At 41.1% G+C, this 18,770-nt stretch overlaps 1 protein-coding gene across 7 annotated transcripts in view; it reads left to right on the top strand.

Annotated features, from left to right (window-relative positions):
- Window positions 1–18,770, top strand: part of astn2 (astrotactin 2) — a 1,590,397-nt gene that overhangs the window by 664,463 nt on the left and 907,164 nt on the right. For all 7 annotated transcript variants that reach the window (XM_087998521.1, XM_087998520.1, XM_087998522.1 and 4 more), the window contains one exon: window positions 3,282–3,449. In XM_087998521.1, coding sequence (XP_087854647.1) covers window positions 3,282–3,449 — 168 coding nt within the window. The remainder of the gene's footprint in view (window positions 1–3,281; window positions 3,450–18,770) is intronic.

Raw genomic sequence — 18,770 nt, 5'->3', positions numbered from 1 at the left:
GTGATATAGCCAAATTGTTCCGGGTAACTGGCTCTCAAAGTGACACCAAAGTTGTAAAATGAATATCTGTTGAAGGTGAGGCAATAGAAGTGAGGAAGTAGTGGCTAGCTGGTGTTGGAGGACTGTAAGGTAATTGCAGGTCCTGTGTGCACTAACGGTAACAAAGGCTTTCAGCAAAATGGTCTAGATTTTGGGGAAATGCTGAATCCTAATTTCAGGGTTTTGAATAAGTTGTGAAAATGGTAGGTCTTCAGGAAAAAGGCAGAAGTTTAAAATAACTCATAGTTTTAAAATGAGGTTAGATTATTTTTCTAAACCTTAAGTGTGAATGGTGACAATGTTTTTGAAACTTATGTTGCACATACAACTTGTGAGCTCCTCTGTGAGGGGTGAGGGTGGACAGTGCAGTGGAAAGTGTTCACATTGACTTATATACAGGAAGTTTGCTGCTGTGCCTATTCTCCAAAATAATCTTAGTGGACTTGGCTGTGGTGTTGGAAACAGGGTAGAGTTTGTGCTAATCAAGCCATGTTCGGCAATGTGTAGGCCAAGTCACATGGTCAGCAAGTGCACTCTTTTAGATATGAAAGCACAGTATTGTGGCGGGAGGAAAGGCAAATTACTTGGGACCTTATGGGCCCAAAGTCTGTGTTTAGAATTGACCCAGCTCAAAAATCGTGAGGCCAAAAGGGGAGTATTTTTTTAAAGAAACATAATGATCACAAGATTCCACTTATTGTGAGATTACAGGTAAATTGAATGAGGCCCCCAAATCAAATTCAGTTCAGCGAATTAGAAAGTTTGTCCAGAATGTAAATCAATTTGGATTTTCACCCAGGATTGAAATAACTTTATTTCTTTATGACTGAAAACTGTGTTTAAATAGATCATTGAAATCTCTGAGTGCATCTGAAGTTCTTAATGATGACTTGCCAAATTAAGAGCAGGAAAAGGATTTCTGATTGATTGATTGATTTATTGTCATAGGTGCCAAAGTGCAATGAAAAGCTTCATATATGAACTGAACAGGCAGATCATAGTAAGCAAGGATGTGCGGATCAAAGGTTGTATAAAAACTTAGACAGAGACATACAGCTTACATTGTACAGGGCATGTGCTGGGCAAGATCAACATTAGCAAGATCAGCTTTATTTGAGGTTAGAGATTCCATTCATCAGTCTAATAGCGGCCAGAAAGAAGCTGTTCCTGAACCTGCTAATGTGTGTGTTCAGCCTTCTGTATCTTCTGCCTGATGGAAGAAGTTGTAGGAGATCATTACCAGGGCACGATGGGTTTTTGATAATGTTGGCAGCCTTTCTGCAGCATCGAGCCATGTTAATGGAGTCTATGGATGGAGGGTGGCTTCCATGAATGGTCTGGGCTGTGCACACAACCTTCTGTACTTTCTTTGAGGCCATTCCTTTCCCACAAAAGCAGAACTGGCAAGTCTTTTTTGTTCTTAACATAACTTCATGGGGAAAGCATATTGATCTGCAAGAGAACATTCTTATCCTTTGCTTTTTCCATTCTAGAGAGAGAGATATATGTGTTGCTATAATCTTAGCAATGGATGATGAACATTATCCTGATACACGAATTGCCTCCATTTAAGTAACAGAAATTTTAATCAATGCCTCTGCATCAATCCCTATTATTCTTGCAAAAAAAGCTCTTAGTTCTGGCAGTCTGACATTATGTGACGGCAGAAAATTGTGTTTTCCATTACTGTACTTATTATTAATGTCCCATTCAGTCAGTATAGAACACACATGGGAAAGAGAGGTATTTGAATTTGCTTTCTTAGTTCAATAATAATCCACGGAAAATGATGTTAAGAGGTACCAATAATACTGTTGTTTTCTGTAATACACACTGTACAATAAAATTAGCAATAATATATGAGTTTTTAATCGTCTAATTCCTGTTCATAACACAACATGCCAGCTATTAATCATATATCTTCAAATACTTCCAATATTTTCAAGAACTGTGCTCCAAGTAGTCATTATTTGACCCAATGTCTTCCTGATTCTACGTACAAAATCCATTCAGCTTTATTTCATCGACCACCCAGACTAGCCAACTTACCCATCTGATACTCGCTCAAGCCAATCTGACAACCTGACTCAACCCTGATTACCAACTACACCTCAACCTGACTCTCCCCCAACCACCCGAGTACTCCACAGACTCAGACTGACCACCCAACCTGATAGACCGCAGAACCAATTCCCTCTGATCATTTGACACCTACCCATGATTATCACTCAACCTGTCCCACCATCAATCACTCCAATAGCCCCTGACCACCTGACAATCAGCCCTCTCGGTCTCCTGTATGACTAGCTAAATTCCATCCTCAGACTTCCCAACCAGCGCCTGTCACCTAACCACTGTCTACCTTCTCATCCCAATTGTTCACTTACTCAACTTACTCACCTTACCACCTCACCTATTTGCGCATGCACTCACATAACAACTTGCCCATTCACCCCCTCATACTTTCATTTATTCATTCACTGGCCTACACTCATTTGTTTAAAAGGCTCGTACATATAAAGACCTAACAGAAACTGACAGGTAAACCATAAAAAGTGAATGTATCCTTTGTTCTTGACTCGACTGTCATTTGCTGGACTTGCCCACGAGCTACTATCTATTCCACTGCCAACCAAGTTTGGAAGATCCCGAAATAAATGGGCTGATCACATCTGGGAAATCTTGGATGGGTGGCATTGGCAGCGTTGCAACATTTCCAGTGATCAGAAAATGCGGGCTGTTTCATCCAATCTCTGTCATCAACACTCATTTGTTGTCCCACTGGTTTTATTGAGTTTTGCAGTATGCAAATGTATCTCAGTTGCTCTTCGCAACTGCCAGTGAAGCCCGTGGAACTGCTCCATGTAGGTAAACCATTCCATTGCCTTCAGTTGTAAGCTCGCCCATTATTGGCTGACAGTAAGACTTGGTGCTGCAATTAGAACGTGCAGATTGTGCATTGTGTTAAATTAATACTTAGTGACAAGTTATGAATGGAAATTTCCTTGAACAGTTCAGGCAACATTATAATCTGCTTTGACTTAATTCTCATTGTTTTCAGTGACAATTGAGCACTTCATTATTGAATGATTCTTGTCTGTTTTGAATCCTAAATGTTTGGTGTTTTTTGACATTACTGTCCATCCAACAGGGTTATGAATTGGTGTATTAATGTGAAGAACAAACAGTGTCAGGGAACATTGAACGGGTTTCTTTAACTTCTGCCATTCTCTGTTGTTCAGGGAGCAGTTTTGTTGTCAGTGAGGGAAGCTTTCTGGATGTGTCCGACTGGTTAAATCCAGCCAAATTATCGCTGTTCTATCAAATCAACTCCACATCTCCATGGACAAGAGACCTTTGTGGACAAAGGACATTAGAGCCGTGTGAACATCTTTGTGATGAAGAAACGGGTGAGTTATGTGTCCTGTAACATTGAGTATCTGTGCTTTTCAAATGTGAAATTATCTAACTTGGTGCTTATTTATTTAGGTTCATGTTTCGGGCCCTAATTTAGCTATCTTCTCAGATCCATTAAATGTTGCTTTCACTCTAAAATTAAGTGGAATGAAAAATACTGTAGAACACCTTTGTTTTGTGATCTGGCAGTTCCAGTTGCAGTTTGGCTGTTGAGGGTAAATAACTTCTGCTTATCTTGTTGAAACAAACTTAAAAAGAAGTATTTTTTAATCTTAAGATGAAACATGAGATATGTTGCTACAACAAGCAAATATCTAATTGGATTCATTTATAAATTTCCCTGATTTGTGTTTCTAAAGGAATATAAGTTCACCCTTCATTGGGTGGGGGTTTGCTGGCAACTTGAGCTATAAGCAAAATCTTTAATTGAGGTGACGGTATGTGGTTTTCACTGCGTATTATCATAAAGATCACACTGTAAGTCAGAAGTCAGATGAAACTTTGGAATCGTGAATTAGTTTTGTTGTGAGCATTTTTATAATTCTTGTTGGGTATGGAAATTACTTTGAAAAGGTGGATGACTGGTCTTTGACCAGGTTGGTATCAGTTTTCAATATACTGATGATTCTAATTGATACCAACTCTTGAACTAAGTTTTGTGCATGACTGTAAAGATCTAACCGCTGCATTGGAGCAGCTCTTGTCACTAAATGTTTTGGAATCATAGAGTTCAATGTTTTGGTAATGGGCTGGGGTGGTGAGGGAGATAGTTGGCATATTGGGAGAGGCGTCAGCAGGGGAACCTGGCATCTATCCTATTTGTAGCAGTGATCGTTTGACCCATTTTAGTGACCAATAAAAGAAGGCTCACCACCATGTCGCACCTCCCATTGGGTTTTGGGAAACAGGGTGGTCTCCTTGCTGCATGTCCATCCAATCTGGGTGTTTCAAATACCAGGCAAAATCTCATTCAAAAAGGCATGGGTTTTTTTACAATATGAGTAATCATGTAAAAGGTGGGCCTTCTTGTCAATTCAGTGATTTCTAATTAGTTTTTATCTGCAAGGACTTCAACTGTGTGCCCTCGACAAACAGGGATTTGGTTACAACAACCTTTGCCTTTCCACATTTAACTGCACAAGTCCGGATGACTGACATTACTCTCAGTTTCATGGAGTAATGACAACAAATACTGACCATCTTTATAATTGCAAGATCCAGCTCACTGTTTAAAATAATACTTGATGATCAGAAAATGTGCTGGACACAAGTTGAATGAGTTGCAGAGATTATTTTTCTGCACACCTGTCAAACCTCTTTTCCTCAGTTACCACCAAAAAGAACATCTGCTGTTTTATTCCTGCAGTTTGTGGAATCCTGCATAATTGTCTGTGGCATAATGGTCCTGAAATATTTGGTCCACGTTTTTGTGCACTGCTTTTAAGTAAGTTTCCTGTTTCATTGTCTGACGATTTTGGACTTAAACTCACTGCAGAACTTCAGGCTGACACTCCAATGCAGTGCTAAGGGAGTGCTGCACTGTGAGTTACTGTCTTTCACATGAAATGTTAAACTGAACCCTGTCTACTCTTTCATGTGAACATAGAAGATCCTGTGTTATGACTTGAAGCACAGGGGATTGCATCTTGATGCTATAGTGGATATGTAGCCCTCAACCAAAGCGTCTGAAGTAGTTTAATTGACCTCATTAGTATTTTTTGGACTATAGTCTTAGTTGGTTATGCTCTTCCAATTTTAAAGTCATAAATAAGACTTCAAAGGTGATACATTGGCTGCTAAAGTTCCTTTGGGATCTCTAGAGACTTGAAAGAAACTATACAAATGCACATTCTTCTTTCTGTTGTGAAATATGTTTTGAGGAATTCAAATGTTCCACTTTCCTCCCAGGCGGTTAGCGGTTGCTGCCTGACCAGTTGTGCTTTTCCAGCACCAAAACCTTTTGACACTGCTAGCATTAATGTGCTGCTTGCCAGTGAGACAAGAGACAACACTAAATCTTGGAAGTTTGCGTCGCATGTAGACAGGGAGGTTAAGAAGACATTTAGCATGCTTGACGTCGTTTCTCAGATCTTTGAGTAAAGGTATTGGGCCATCATATTTAGGTTGTACAAGCCATTGGTATGGCCTCCTTTGGAGCATTGTGTCCTGTTCTGGTCACCCTGTTATTGGAAGGATATTGTCAAGCTGGAGAGGGTTCAGAAATGATTTACCAGGATGTTCCCACGAATGGAGGGTTTGAGTTGTAAGGGGGAGCTGAATAGGCTGGAATCTTTTTCACTGGAAAGTAGGAGGTTGAGGGTTGACCTTGTTCAGGTTTATAGAATCATTTGGGCATTGATAAGGTGAATAGCAGGTGTAATTTCCCTAGGATGGGGGATTTCAAGACTGAGGGCACAACTTTAAGGTGAGAAGAGAAAGATTTAAAATGACATGAGAGGTGACATTTTTACACCGTGAATGGTTCATGTGTGGAATGAACTTCCAGAGGAAGTGCTGGATGGGGGCAGTTACAATCCTTAAAAGACATTTTGATAAGTACACAAATAAGAAATATTTGGAGGAAAATGAGCCAGATGCAGGTCTGCGGAGCAAGTTTACTTTAGGATTATGGTCGGCATGGATTGGTTGTTTCTGTGCTATATGACATCATAAGTAGTCTGTATTGTTTGCTGCATTTTATATGATATCTATACAAGAGTGCTTCAATGAGGAAAGTAGCATTGTTGTAATTGGTGTGAGCTCCAAGTAATGCTAGGTGAAAGTGAGGACTGCAGATGCTGGAGATTAGAGTTGAGAGTGTGGTGCTGGAAAAGCACAGCAGGTCAAGCAGCATCCAAGGAGCAGGAAAATTGACATTTTGGGCAAAAGCCCTTCATCAGGAATACTGCCCATAGTGCTCTCACATTCATCCATCTGAACACTGTAGGCATTCGATGATTCTATGAACACAATTATGAATATCAAGTTGATAGGTCATGTTAATATTTTAGAGGTCATTTTTTGTTCTGGCCATATTTACATTATAATGGGTAAGGGAATTTAAAGGCTGTGCTTTCAAGATGACCAGAATGTCTCTCAGTGGCAAATTCGAAAGGTGAAGATTCTTTGTTTATTAAATTAAGAGATTCAGCTGTGTAAAGGCAAGGAAGCTCACTAGTTAAAGTAGTAGATATGTGATATCTGCAAACTTTGCTAAAAAGGACATTTCAGAGAGATTTCTTTTGTGAGTAAGTGTTAATTTAGTTTAGAAGTGTTCAGTGAACACTGAAAGGTTGTAACATTCATTTACTTCATCAGAACAAAGAAGAGATTATAAATGAGCGATAATTAACTTAAAGGTCAGTTCGAGGACATCCAAGAGCAGGCTATATCATTATGCAAATTGGTGGAGTTTAGGAATGCTTTCTGGTTTCAATTTCTCTGGGTTTTTTGCTGACGGAGCTAGTTGCAGCTTAGATCTGGTGTTTTTGTTTATGGCTCACTGAGGAAAGATGGCAAATAAATTAGTTGGATCGACCAGCGGTGTAAATAGAGATTTTCTTTCTCTCTGTGGATGTGGACATCATTAGTTGAGCCAGCATTAATTGTCCATTCCTAGTTGCCCTTGAGAACGTGCTACTGTGTTATCTTCTTGAACCACTGCAATTCCTGTGCTGTAAGTAGACTCACAATGCCCTTAGGGAGGGATTTCAGGATTTTGACCCAGTAACACGGTGATATATTTCCAAGTCAGGACTTTGAGGGGAACTTGCAGATGTTGGTGTTCTCATGTATCTGCTGCAGTTGTCCACTTAGATTAAAGTGGTCATGCGTTTGGAAGGTTGTGTCTCAGGAGTTTTGGTGAATTTCTGCAATGCATCTTTCAGATCATATATGCTGCTGCTAATGAGCATCAGTGGTGGAGGGAGTGCATATTTGTGGATGTGGTACCAATCAAGTGAATTGTTTTAACCAGATGGTTTCAAGCTTCTTGAGTGCTGTTGGAGTTGCATCCATCCAGGCAAAATGGGGAGTATTCCATTGCACTCTTTGATGGACAAACTTTGAGGAGTCAGGAGATTAATTACTTGCTGCAGTATTCCTTGCCTCTGACGTGCTCTTGTAGTATTTATATGACAAGGCCAGTTGAGTTTCTGATCAATTATAACCTCAAGGATGTTGATATTGGGGATTTCAGTGTTGGTAACACCATGTCAAGCAGCAATGGTTAAATTGTTTGTTATTGGAGCTGCTCATTGCCTGGCATTTGTGTAGTGTGAATGTTACTGGTCAGTTGTCACCCTAAGCTTGGATATTATCCAGATCTTGTTGAATTTGAACATGGACTGCTTCAGAATCTGAGGAGTTGTGCAATTATTGGTGAATAACTCCACTTCTGATCTTATGATGGAAGGAAGGTCATTGATAAAGCAGCTGAAGATGTCTGAGCCTAGGACACTACTCTGAGGAATTCATGAAGAGATGTCCTGGAGCTGAGATGACTGACCTCCAACAACAACAACAGTCATCTTCCTCTGTGCCAGGTATCACTTCAAACAGCAGCAAGCTTGCCCCTGGAGTCCCATTGATTCCAATTTTGCTAGGGCTCATCTATTCAACACTCAGAAGAATGCAGCCTTGATGTCAAGGGCTGTCACTCTCACCTCACCTATTGAATTCAGCTCTGTGTCCATGTTTGAACCAAGGCTGTAATGAGCTCAGGAACTGAGTAGCTCTGGCGGAATCCAAACTGGGCATCACTGAGTAGGTAATTGCTGAGCAGGTGCTGCTTGATAGCACTGTTGATGACACCTTCCATCAGTTTCCAGATGATCGAAAGTAGACTGATTGGGCAGTAATTGACCAGAATTGTACAGAACATACCTGGGCAATTTTCCACATAATCAGCTCGATGCCAGTGTTGTAAGTTGTACTGGAAAAGCCTGGCTAAGGGAGCGGCCTGTTCTGGAGCACAGCCCTAGTATTAGTGGAATGCTGTTATGGCCCTGAATGTTTGCACTACCCAATACCTCCAACCATATCTTGATATCATACAGAGTGAATTGGAGGAGTTGGACCGAAAGATCTGTTTTCATGCTGCATAACTCTATGACTCGCATCTATGACGCTGCAGATCACTAGAAGAGACCGAGATGAATGATCAGTTTGTCACTTCTGGCTGAAGGTGACTCAAATGATTCAGTCTTGTATAATTTCTTCACTGACTTTATGGAATGTGGTTGTGAAGCAATCTCAGTTTGATTCTTTGTGATGGAACAGGTTGCCTCGTTTGAAGCCAGTGAACGAATACACAGTGGTCTCAACAGAGTCTTGTAAAGAAAACAAAATAATCAATGCGTTAGCTTGGAAGTGTCAGACTGAAGCATCCAGAATCAAAAGCTGGTAAATGGAAGTTTTACCTCCCAAAATACTAGAGCTGAGGAGAATTCTCTGAGGGCTGGTGTAATACTTCTGGGTGGTCTTTGCAGAAGTAACTGTGAGGATGGTGTGGCTTATCAGGGAATCCTTGAGAGAAGTAAGATGTAAAACTGATTGCATAACAGGAATAGTTATAAACTATATTGTTAAGCTAATTGTCTTTTCATTCAATTACAGCATATATAATAATATTTGGTTAAAGGAAAGTGAAATGTTGCAGCAGTGCTCTTTTAGTTCCAAGCAAGATGTTTGGACTTTTCTTTAAATGTTTACAGTTCCTAAGCAAATCATGACAACATCAGTAAACTTAATTGCATGAGTCTAGAAAGTGGAGAGAAGCAATTGGAGTGAATTTAAAAAGTGAAGGTTCTGCATGTATGGCATCATTCTGCAGCACCAGATAGTCAAGTTGCTTATGAGTGAAGACAATAGGGACATAGCCAGATTTGAATGGCATCCAATCTCGCCCTTCCTAATTTTCCTCCAACTGCCTACTTCCAAGGATTTGTCAAGCATCCGCCATCAGCTCAGTAAGTAATTGACTTATCTCCTTCCAGTTCAGGCTGTTTTGTTGTGTGCTGTCTGCTCTTGCAGAGTGAGAGAGAGAGAGTGACTATTTGAGTGCTTCTCATAAAGACTTATGCAGATATAAGATTAATCATAAGCTTGCCCCCATCCTAACGTTAGATGTGGGGATATCCACTGATAGGCAGTGTTCTGTTCAATGTGCAATTCCTTACATGTTGAAGCAGTTCATACTCCTATGTAGCAAGTTCTGGGCAACATTTAAGCTTGGGTAGATTCATGGCAAGTAGGTAAAAACAATGACTGCAGATGCTGGAAACCAGATTCTGGATTAGTGGTGCTGGAAGAGCACAGCAATTCAGGCAGCATCCGAGGACAGGCAAAATCGACGTTTCGGGCAAAAGCCCTTCATCAGGAATGATTCCTGATGAAGGGCTTTTGCCCGAAACGTCGATTTTGCCTGTCCTCGGATGCTGCCTGAATTGCTGTGCTCTTCCAGCACCACTAATCCAGAATCATGGCAAGTAGCAATTGTGACATACAAATGACAGGGAATGATTGCTCCAACAAAACCTGGCTAACATACGGTCACACTACAAACACAAAATCACATATCATCAATGTCCATGGGGTCACAATCAACCAGAAATTGAATGGGACCAGGTACATAAACATTGTCGCTACAGGAACAGACTACAAGCTGGATTCCTACCTGAGTGATTCATACCTTAACTCCCTAAAACTTTTGCCTCATCTACAAGGCACAAGCCTACAGTGTGTTGGAATGCACTGTATTTTTCTAAATGAATACAGATCCATAAACATGCATGAAACCTGACACCATCCAGTGAAAAAACAGCCTATTTGATTGGCACGGCGTCCACCATTTGAAATATTCATTCCTGATACATCGTGGATGCTCAATGTACAATCTAAAAGATACACGGCACATCCCCTTTGACAGTCCTTCCCTACCCTTCTCCATCAGAAGGATAAGGGCGGTAGATGAGTAGGGGCATAGCCTCTTCATGTGTCACAATGTTTTAACTTGGAAATATATTATCATTCCAGGAATAAATTAAGCAAACCTATTTCATCGGAATGCCATGGAAAAAGAACAATCTTTGAGCAGGCTAAGTGAAGAGGTTGAGATCAAAACATGGTTCCAGCATTTCAGCATTTAACAGATGCATGTGGTTCACTCCAGTTGCTATAGTGTAAATACATAATTCTGGAGGTGAGTTACTCACTGTACATTTCCTAGCTTCTCCCCTGCTGTTGTAGCTGCAGTATATATATGACTAATTCGGTTCAGTTTCAGGTCAATGGTAAGAAGCAGGACGTTTTCAGGCGGAATTCAGTGATGACGAGATCATTGAATGTCAAGGAAAGTTGGTTAGATTCTCTCTTGTTGCAAATAGCCCTTACCAGGCATTTATGACTTTACTTGCTGTTTGTCCTGGATGTTGTCCAGGTCAAATGAAATTTGGCAATGAACTATTTCAGTACCTGAGGAGTAACAAATGGTGATGAACACTGTGCAGTCGTTGGGGGAAAAGACAAGTGCTGGGAGTTCTGTGTGTAGAGGTGGAGTTGAATCAAGCTCTGTAAGAAATATAACATTGAGAAATAAACACTGCAGTACGTCATACTCACCTGATGACCAGGTTGGGTTGTTGAACCTTCCCAACCTGTCCTGGAAATGATGTTCCTTGCAGTTATATTTCTGTCACATTCTTCCAGGTAATCAGATGCATTTACCTGGCCACACACCTGTCACCACTAAGAAAGAGGACCTGTCTACAACTCTTACCTGCTTTAACTGCACAGGTCTGCACCTGATGGAGATATGATTCACTTCCAACCTACAACTCCAATAAGAATTTTCAAAGAGAGAGATTATAAAGAGGTTGAAGCGCATTGGAGAAAAACAGTTCTCTATTGAGACTCAAATGACACCTGATCATAAATACCAAGCCTTACACAGATGACATTGAGTAGGTCAGGTGATCATCCTGCTCACTAATCATCACCAAGTAAAACTCGCTGCCGATATTTATGTACACCACAGCCTTGTTTATAAGGTGATTAACAAATAAGGTGATTAACAAAATGTCAGATTGAAATGAAATAATCATGTATAGTTGAATACAAAGGCTTCTTTAATTAATTGTAAATTAAATTCTGAAGGACACTACAGTTTTTAATTTCTGTTTTTGTATATTACCGGCCTCATCTTGGATCAGTAAGTTTTGATGACATTTTCCAATCAAAATGCCAGCCTCATTTTGATGTTTCGCATCAGTCTGTTTAGCTGTAAGAAAAGGACTGGGAAGATTTTCTTTTCATGTGTTGCTGTTTAATCGACTGATACTTAGATGTTTCCCTCCTATCAGACTCTTTCCCAGCTTATTTTCTGCTCTCTTGACCTTATTCTGGCTACCCAAAATGCACTTTCCTGGTTTTTATTTTATCTGGAATGATTTTCTTGTCCCAAGATTTCCCCTTCACCTTTAAGTGTATCATTAGCACATAACCAACTTTGGAAAACACAGCATTAGCTTTTAATCACGAATGGGAATGTTATGATTCCGATTTTGTAAGAAAGTAACTTTGCTTTAAATGGACACTAGGACCCTTAAAATTGACTACCAGAATTGACTATCATCAATTCATTCACACTTGTGGGTGGCACAGTGGCACAGTGGTTAGCATTGCTGCCTCACAGCGCCAGAGACCCGGGTTCAATTCCCGCCTCTGACGACTGTGTGGAGTTTGCATGTTCTCCCCGTGTCTGCGTGGGTTTCCTCCGGGTGCTCCGGTTTCCTCCCACAGTTCAAAAATGTGCAGGTCAGGTGAATTGGCCATGCTAAATTGCCCGTAGTGTTAGGTAAGGGGTAAATATAGGGGTATGGGTGGGTTGCGCTTCGGCGGGGCGGTGTGGACTTGTTGGGCCGAAGGGCCTGTTTCCACACTGTAAGTAATCTAATCTAATCTAACTCACCTGACCTTGTAATATTACAGTGTTTTCAAGCTCCTGGAAATCTGCAAGTGAATTATAAACAGACATACTCAGACATGTGAAGGTATTTGAAATTTAGTGTGCATTTCCACAAAGGTAGACAGTAGCTCATTAACGGTAGCTTCTCTGGGGATTTCAGTAGTCCCCTCCTATCTCACCATATATGGAACAATGAGCTATCCAGATTGATAGCTAAGACAAGGCAAAAACCTTGACGAAAAGACAGTAGATGAATCTTTCATATATTATGGAAAAATGTTGAAACACCTTTGGAGAAGCAACCATTTAAGTTTCGATCTGTATAAGATAGGCAGAGTTACATCATTTTAAACCAAATATCCCGAGAAGTCTGAGAGTTCTTATCCGAAGGAAGTACAAGGGGAAAAGCTTTCAGAAATGAGCTGTGCTTCAGTTGGAATAAAACAGGTAACCTTCACGTGTAGGTACCACAGAAATAGTGCAACAAAAACCTTCTTGCCCTTTCTTCTCTGAAAGCCTTATCTGTAAATTGAGGTAAATTCTTATTTCATATCGTCAATTCATTCACACTTGGAAAAGTCATGGACCACAATGATGGCAGTCTGATCTTAATTTAATCATTCTAATTATCCGCACCTACTTTTAACCTTTTTATCTGTATTTACTTTTACGAATAACTGTATCCATTTTTCCACTGTAACATTCGGTAATAAATAACCATGTGTCATAAACTAACCTGTTTCAGCTTAATCTAATGAGAGGTACGTCAGGTTCCAAGCAATCGATTGTGTAAGGGGACTCCCTAGTCTGAGGTACAGACAGACGTTTCTGTGGCCAGCAGCGAAACATCAGAATAGTGTGTTGCCTCCCTGGTGCCAGGATCAAGGATGTCTCCGAGAGGGTGCAGAATGTTCTCAAGGGGGAAAGGGCCAGCAGGAAGTCATTGTCCACCTTGGAACCAACAACATAGGAAGGGAAAGGGTTGAGATTCTGAAGGGAGATTACAGAGAGTTAGACAGGAATTTAAAAAGGAGGTCCTCGAGGGTAGTAATATCTGGATTACTCCCAGTGCCACGAGCTAGTGAGGGCAGGAATAGGAGGATAGAGCAGACGAATGCATGGCTGAGGAGCTGGTGTATGGGAGAAGGATTCACATTTTTGGATCATCGGAATCTCTTTTGGGGTAGAAGTGACCTGTACAAGAAGAACGGATTGCACCTAAATTGGAAAGGGACCAATATACTGGCAAGGAGATTTGCTCGAGCTGCTCGGGAGGATTTAAACCATTAAGGTGGGGTGGGGTGGGGTGGGATGGGACCCAGGGAGATAGTGAGGAAAGATTTCAATCTGAGTCTGGTACAGTTGAGAACAAAGGTGAGTCAAACAGTCAGGGCAGGCAGGGTCAAAGCAGAGAACAAGGTAGGACTAATAAATTAAACTGCATTTATTTCAATGCAAGGGGCCTAACAGGGAAGGCAGATGAACTCAGGGCATGGTTAGGAACTTGGGACTGGAACATCATAACAATTACAGAAACATGGCTCAGGGATGGACAGGGCTGGCAGCTTAATGTTCCAGGATACAAATGTTACACGAAGGATAGAAAGGTAGGCAAGAGAGGAGGGGGAGTGGTGTTTGTGATAAGGGATAGCATTACAGCAATACTGAGGGAGGATATTCCCAAAAATACATCCAGGGAAGTTATTTGGGTGGAACTGAGACAGAAGAAAGGGATGATCACCTTATTGGGATTGTACTATAGATCCCCTATTAGTCAGAGGGAAATTGAGAAACAAATTTGGAAGGAGATCTCAGTTATCTCTAAGAATAATAGGGTTTTTGTTTTAGATTGCTTACAGTGTGGACACAGGTCCTTCAGCCCAACAAGTCCACACCGACCCTCCAAAGAGCAACCCACCCAGACCCATTCCCCTACACCTAACACTATGGGCAATTTAGCATGGCCAAATCACCTAACCTGCACATCTTTTGGACTGTGGGAGGAAACCGGAGCACCCGGAGGAAACCCACACAGACACGGGGAGAATGTACAAACTCCACACAGACAGTCGTCCAAGGTGGGAACTGAACCCAGGTCTCTGACGCTGTGAGGCAACAGTGCTAACCACTGTGCCACCGTGCTGCCCACGGTGATTATGGGAGGGGATTTTAACTTTTCAAACATTCACTGGGATTGCCATAGTGTTAAGGGTTTAGATGGAGAGGAATTTGTTAAGTGTGTACAAGAAAACTTTCTGATTCGGTATGTGGATGTACCTACTAGAGAAGGTGCAAAGCTTGACCTACTCTTGGGAAGTAAGGCAGGGCAGGTGACTGAGGTGTCAGTGGAGGAGCATTTTGAGGCCAGTGACCATAATTCCATTAGTTTTCAAATAGTGATGGAAAAGGATAGATAAGATCTAAAAGTTGAAGTTCTAAATTGGAGAAGGGCCAATTTTGACGGTAATAGGCAAGGACTTTCAAAAGCTGATTGGGGTAGATGTTCGCAGGTAAAGGAATGGCTGGAAAACGGGAAGCATTCAGAAATGAGATAACGAGAGTCCAGAGAAAGTATATTCCTGCGAGGGTGAAAGGAAAGGCTAGTAGCTAGAGGGAATGCTGAATGACTGAAGAAATTGAGTTTTGGTTGAGAAAAAGAAGGAAGCATATTTCAGGTATAGACAGGATAGATTGAGTGAATCCTTGGAAAATATAAATGCGGTAGGAGTATACTGAAGAGGGAAATCAGGAGGGCAGAAAGGGGACATGAGATAGCTTTGGAAATTGGGTTAAGGAGAATCCAAAGGACTTTTCCAAATACATTAAGGACAAAATGGTAACCAGGAGAGAATAGGACCCCTCAAAGATCAGCAAGGCAGCCTTTGTGTGGAGCTGCAGGAGATGAGGAAGATACTAAACAAGTATTTTGCATCAGTATTTACTGTAGAAAAGGACATAGAAGATATAGAATGTAGGGAAATAGATGGTGACATCTTGAAAAATGTCCATATTACAGAGGAGGAAGTGCTGGATGTCTTGAAACGCATAAAAGTGGATAAATCCCCAGGACCTGATCAGGCGTACCCTAAAATCTAGGCAGATGATTTCTGGGCCTCTTACTGAGATATTTGTATCATCGATAGTCACAAGTGAGGTGCTAGAAGACTGGAGGTTGGCTAACGTGGTGCCACTGTTCAGGAAAGGTGGTAAGGACAAGTCAGCGAACTGTAGACAAGTTGTTGGAGGGAATCCTGAAGGACAGGATGTACATGTATTTGGAAAGGCAAGGACTGATTCGGGATAGTCAACATGGCTTTATGCGTGGGAAATCATGTCTCACAAACTTGATTGAGTTTATTGAAGAAGTGACAAAGAGGATTGATGAGGGCAGAGCAGTAGATTTGATCTATATGGATGACAGTAAGGCATTCAACAAGGTTCCCCATGGGAGACTGATTAGCAAGGTTAGATCTCATGGAATACAGGGAGAACTAGCCATTTGGATACCGAACTGGCTCAAAGGTAGAAGACAGAGGATGGTGGTGGAGGGTTGTTTTTCAGACTAGACACCTGTGACCAATGGAGTGCCATAAGGATCGGTGCTGGGTCCACTACTTTTCATCATTTATATAAATGATTTGGATGTGAGCATAAGTGGTATAGTTAGCAAGTTTGCAGATGACACCAAAATTGGAGGTGCAGTGGACAGCGAAGAAGGTTACCTCAGATTAATAACGGGATCTTGATCAAATGGGCCAGTGGGCTGAGAAATGGCAGATGGAGTTTAAATTAGATAAATGTGAGGGAAATTTTGGGAAAGCATATCTTAGCAGGACTTATACACTTAATGTTCAGGTCTTTGGGACTGTTGCAGAACAAAGAGACCTTGGATTGCAGGTTCATAGCTCCTTGAAAGTGGAGTTGCAGGTAGATAGTGAAGAAGGCGTTTGGTATGCTTTCCTTTTTTAGTCAGAGTATTGAGTACAGGAGTTGGGTGGTCACGTTGCGGCTGTACAGGACATTGGTTCGGCCACTGTTGGAATATTGCGTGTAATTTTGGTCTCCTTCCTATCGGAAAGCTGTTGTGAAACTTAAAAGGGTTCAGAACAGATTTACAAGGATGTTGCCAGGGTTGGAAGATTTGAGCTATAGGGAGAGGCTGAACAGGCTGGGGCTATTTTCCCTGGAGGTCGGAGGCTGAGGGGTGACCTTATAGAGGTTTATAAAATCATGAGGGGCATGGATAGGATAAATAGACAAAGTATTTTCCCTGGGGTGGGGGAGTCCAGAACTAGAGAGCATAGGTTTAGGGTGAGGAGAAAAGATATAAAAGAGACCTAAGGGGCAACTTTTTCACACGGAGGGTGGTACTTGTATGGAATGAGCTGCCAGAAGAAGTGGTGGAGGCTGGTACAATTGTAACATTTAAAAGGCATCTGGATTGGGTATATGAATACGAAGGGTTTGGAGGGATATGGGCCAGGTGCTGGCAGGTGGGACTAGATTGGGTTGGGATATCTGGTCGGCATGGATGGGTTGAACCGAAGGGTCTGTTTCTGTGCTGACATCTCTATCACTGTATTGCACTAAAGCTTGGGTGTCGGTCATTTTTCAACTGAAATACTCAAAAAGCTACAAAGGGATCTAAGTGAACTATCCAAATTCATGGCTCATGAACCTCTCTGTGGGTATGTCTGATGCTGCTGTGACAATGCCCACTTTTATCTTCATCTCTCCTAACCCCTGCACTTTCCCTAAACTGTTCAAATGCCCATTCAGCATTGAGTACTGAATGAGTAGAAATTTTCTCCAACTAATTACTGGTAAGAATGTAGTCAGTGTCTTTGGTGTGTGTCACAAACTCATCACTCCTCTGTCCACTGATATATGTTCCCCCCCACCCCGCCCCATTTAAGTAATACACTTATTATAAAATAGTCATCTTTGTTCTCAGACCTCTCTATGGTATTGCCCTTTTGTGATCTGCAGCCCTATAACCTCCAGAGAACTTTTGTCCTTTTGAATATTTAAGAAATTAAGCAATTCGCTGCTTGCAACTGCCTCTTCAACTGCCAAGGTCCTAAACTCTTGAATTCCCCTTAATTCTTGTTCCCTCTTTTCAGCTTTATGACACTCTTTTAAACTTTCCTCGTTGAAGTTCTTGGTCATTTGGCTGAAGATCTTTTATTGTGGCTGGGTGTCAATTTTTGCTTAGATAACGCTCCTGCAAAGTTTAAGATGTTGTAAAAGTATAAACTGTTGTTGATACATTTGTTGATATTTTCACAGCTACTTATGTTGTCAGGCCTCTGAATGGTACTGCTGATGGATGTTGATGTTGATTGCTGCGCAGTGGGTAATGTTTAATAGGAACATTTCCTTTACAAGGTGTTATTTTGTCAGGTCCTGTATTTAAACCAATAAAAATGAGTTATATTTAATAAGCAAATTTTTATGAATGAGCCCATTTTAATTTCATGTTGGGTCTCTGTTATTAGGTTTTACTTCATCAGATTCTTGCCAAATTAGCAATAGAAAAGAGCTATTTAAATGAAATCAATGACACCTTTTCACTGAATATTGATTTTTATCTCCCTGAATTATCATATTTCTCAACTGCAAAGCTTATGATTCTTTAATTGTCAATTTATTCTGTCTTTATTTGTGTTATGATGGGGTGAAAACTGAAACTGATCTTCCAATTAGTTCCAACATTGAAATTAAGGCCCATCGAGCCTGCTTTGTCATTCAGCATGATCATGGCTGATCCCCCATCGCAATGCCATCCTCTCGGTCTCTCTCTATCCCCCTTTACTCCTCCAGCTTTTAGAAATGATTCCATTTCCTTCTTAAATATTTTCAGTGATTTCATCTGCACAGCCTTCTGTGATAGAAAATTTCACAAATTTACACATTCACACTCTCTGAGTGAAGCCAGTTCTCCTCAGCTCCATTGCGTATGTGCAAACGCATTTCCTGAGACTAGCTAGACAAGCCATCAACCCTGCATCTAATTTGTCCAGTCCAAGTCTCACACATATCAATGAGATCCCTTCTAATTCTTTGCAACTTCAATGGATGTAGGCCCAGTCAACTCAATCTCTCCTTCTCTGTTAAACCTGTCATCCTAGCAATCAGTCGAGTGAAAGTTCACTTCTCGACAGTGTTGAAGAGCTTTTGTCTGAAACATCGATTCTCCTGCTCCAAGCATGCTTTTCCAGCATGACACTCTCGACTCTGATCTCCAGCATCTGCAGTCCTCACTTTCTCCTATCTCAAAAGTTCACTTCTGTCTATGGCAACTATTTCATTTCTTCGGTAAGGCGATAAAAATTGCAGAAAATACATG

Source organism: Chiloscyllium plagiosum, unplaced genomic scaffold (genome assembly GCF_037043375.1).
Source record: "Chiloscyllium plagiosum isolate Xiang-an unplaced genomic scaffold, Cpla_swu_hap1 HiC_scaffold_21, whole genome shotgun sequence".
Lineage (NCBI taxonomy): Eukaryota > Metazoa > Chordata > Chondrichthyes > Orectolobiformes > Hemiscylliidae > Chiloscyllium > Chiloscyllium plagiosum.
Note: the sequence above shows the minus strand (reverse complement) of the source record. Positions and strands in the feature narration are given on the sequence as shown.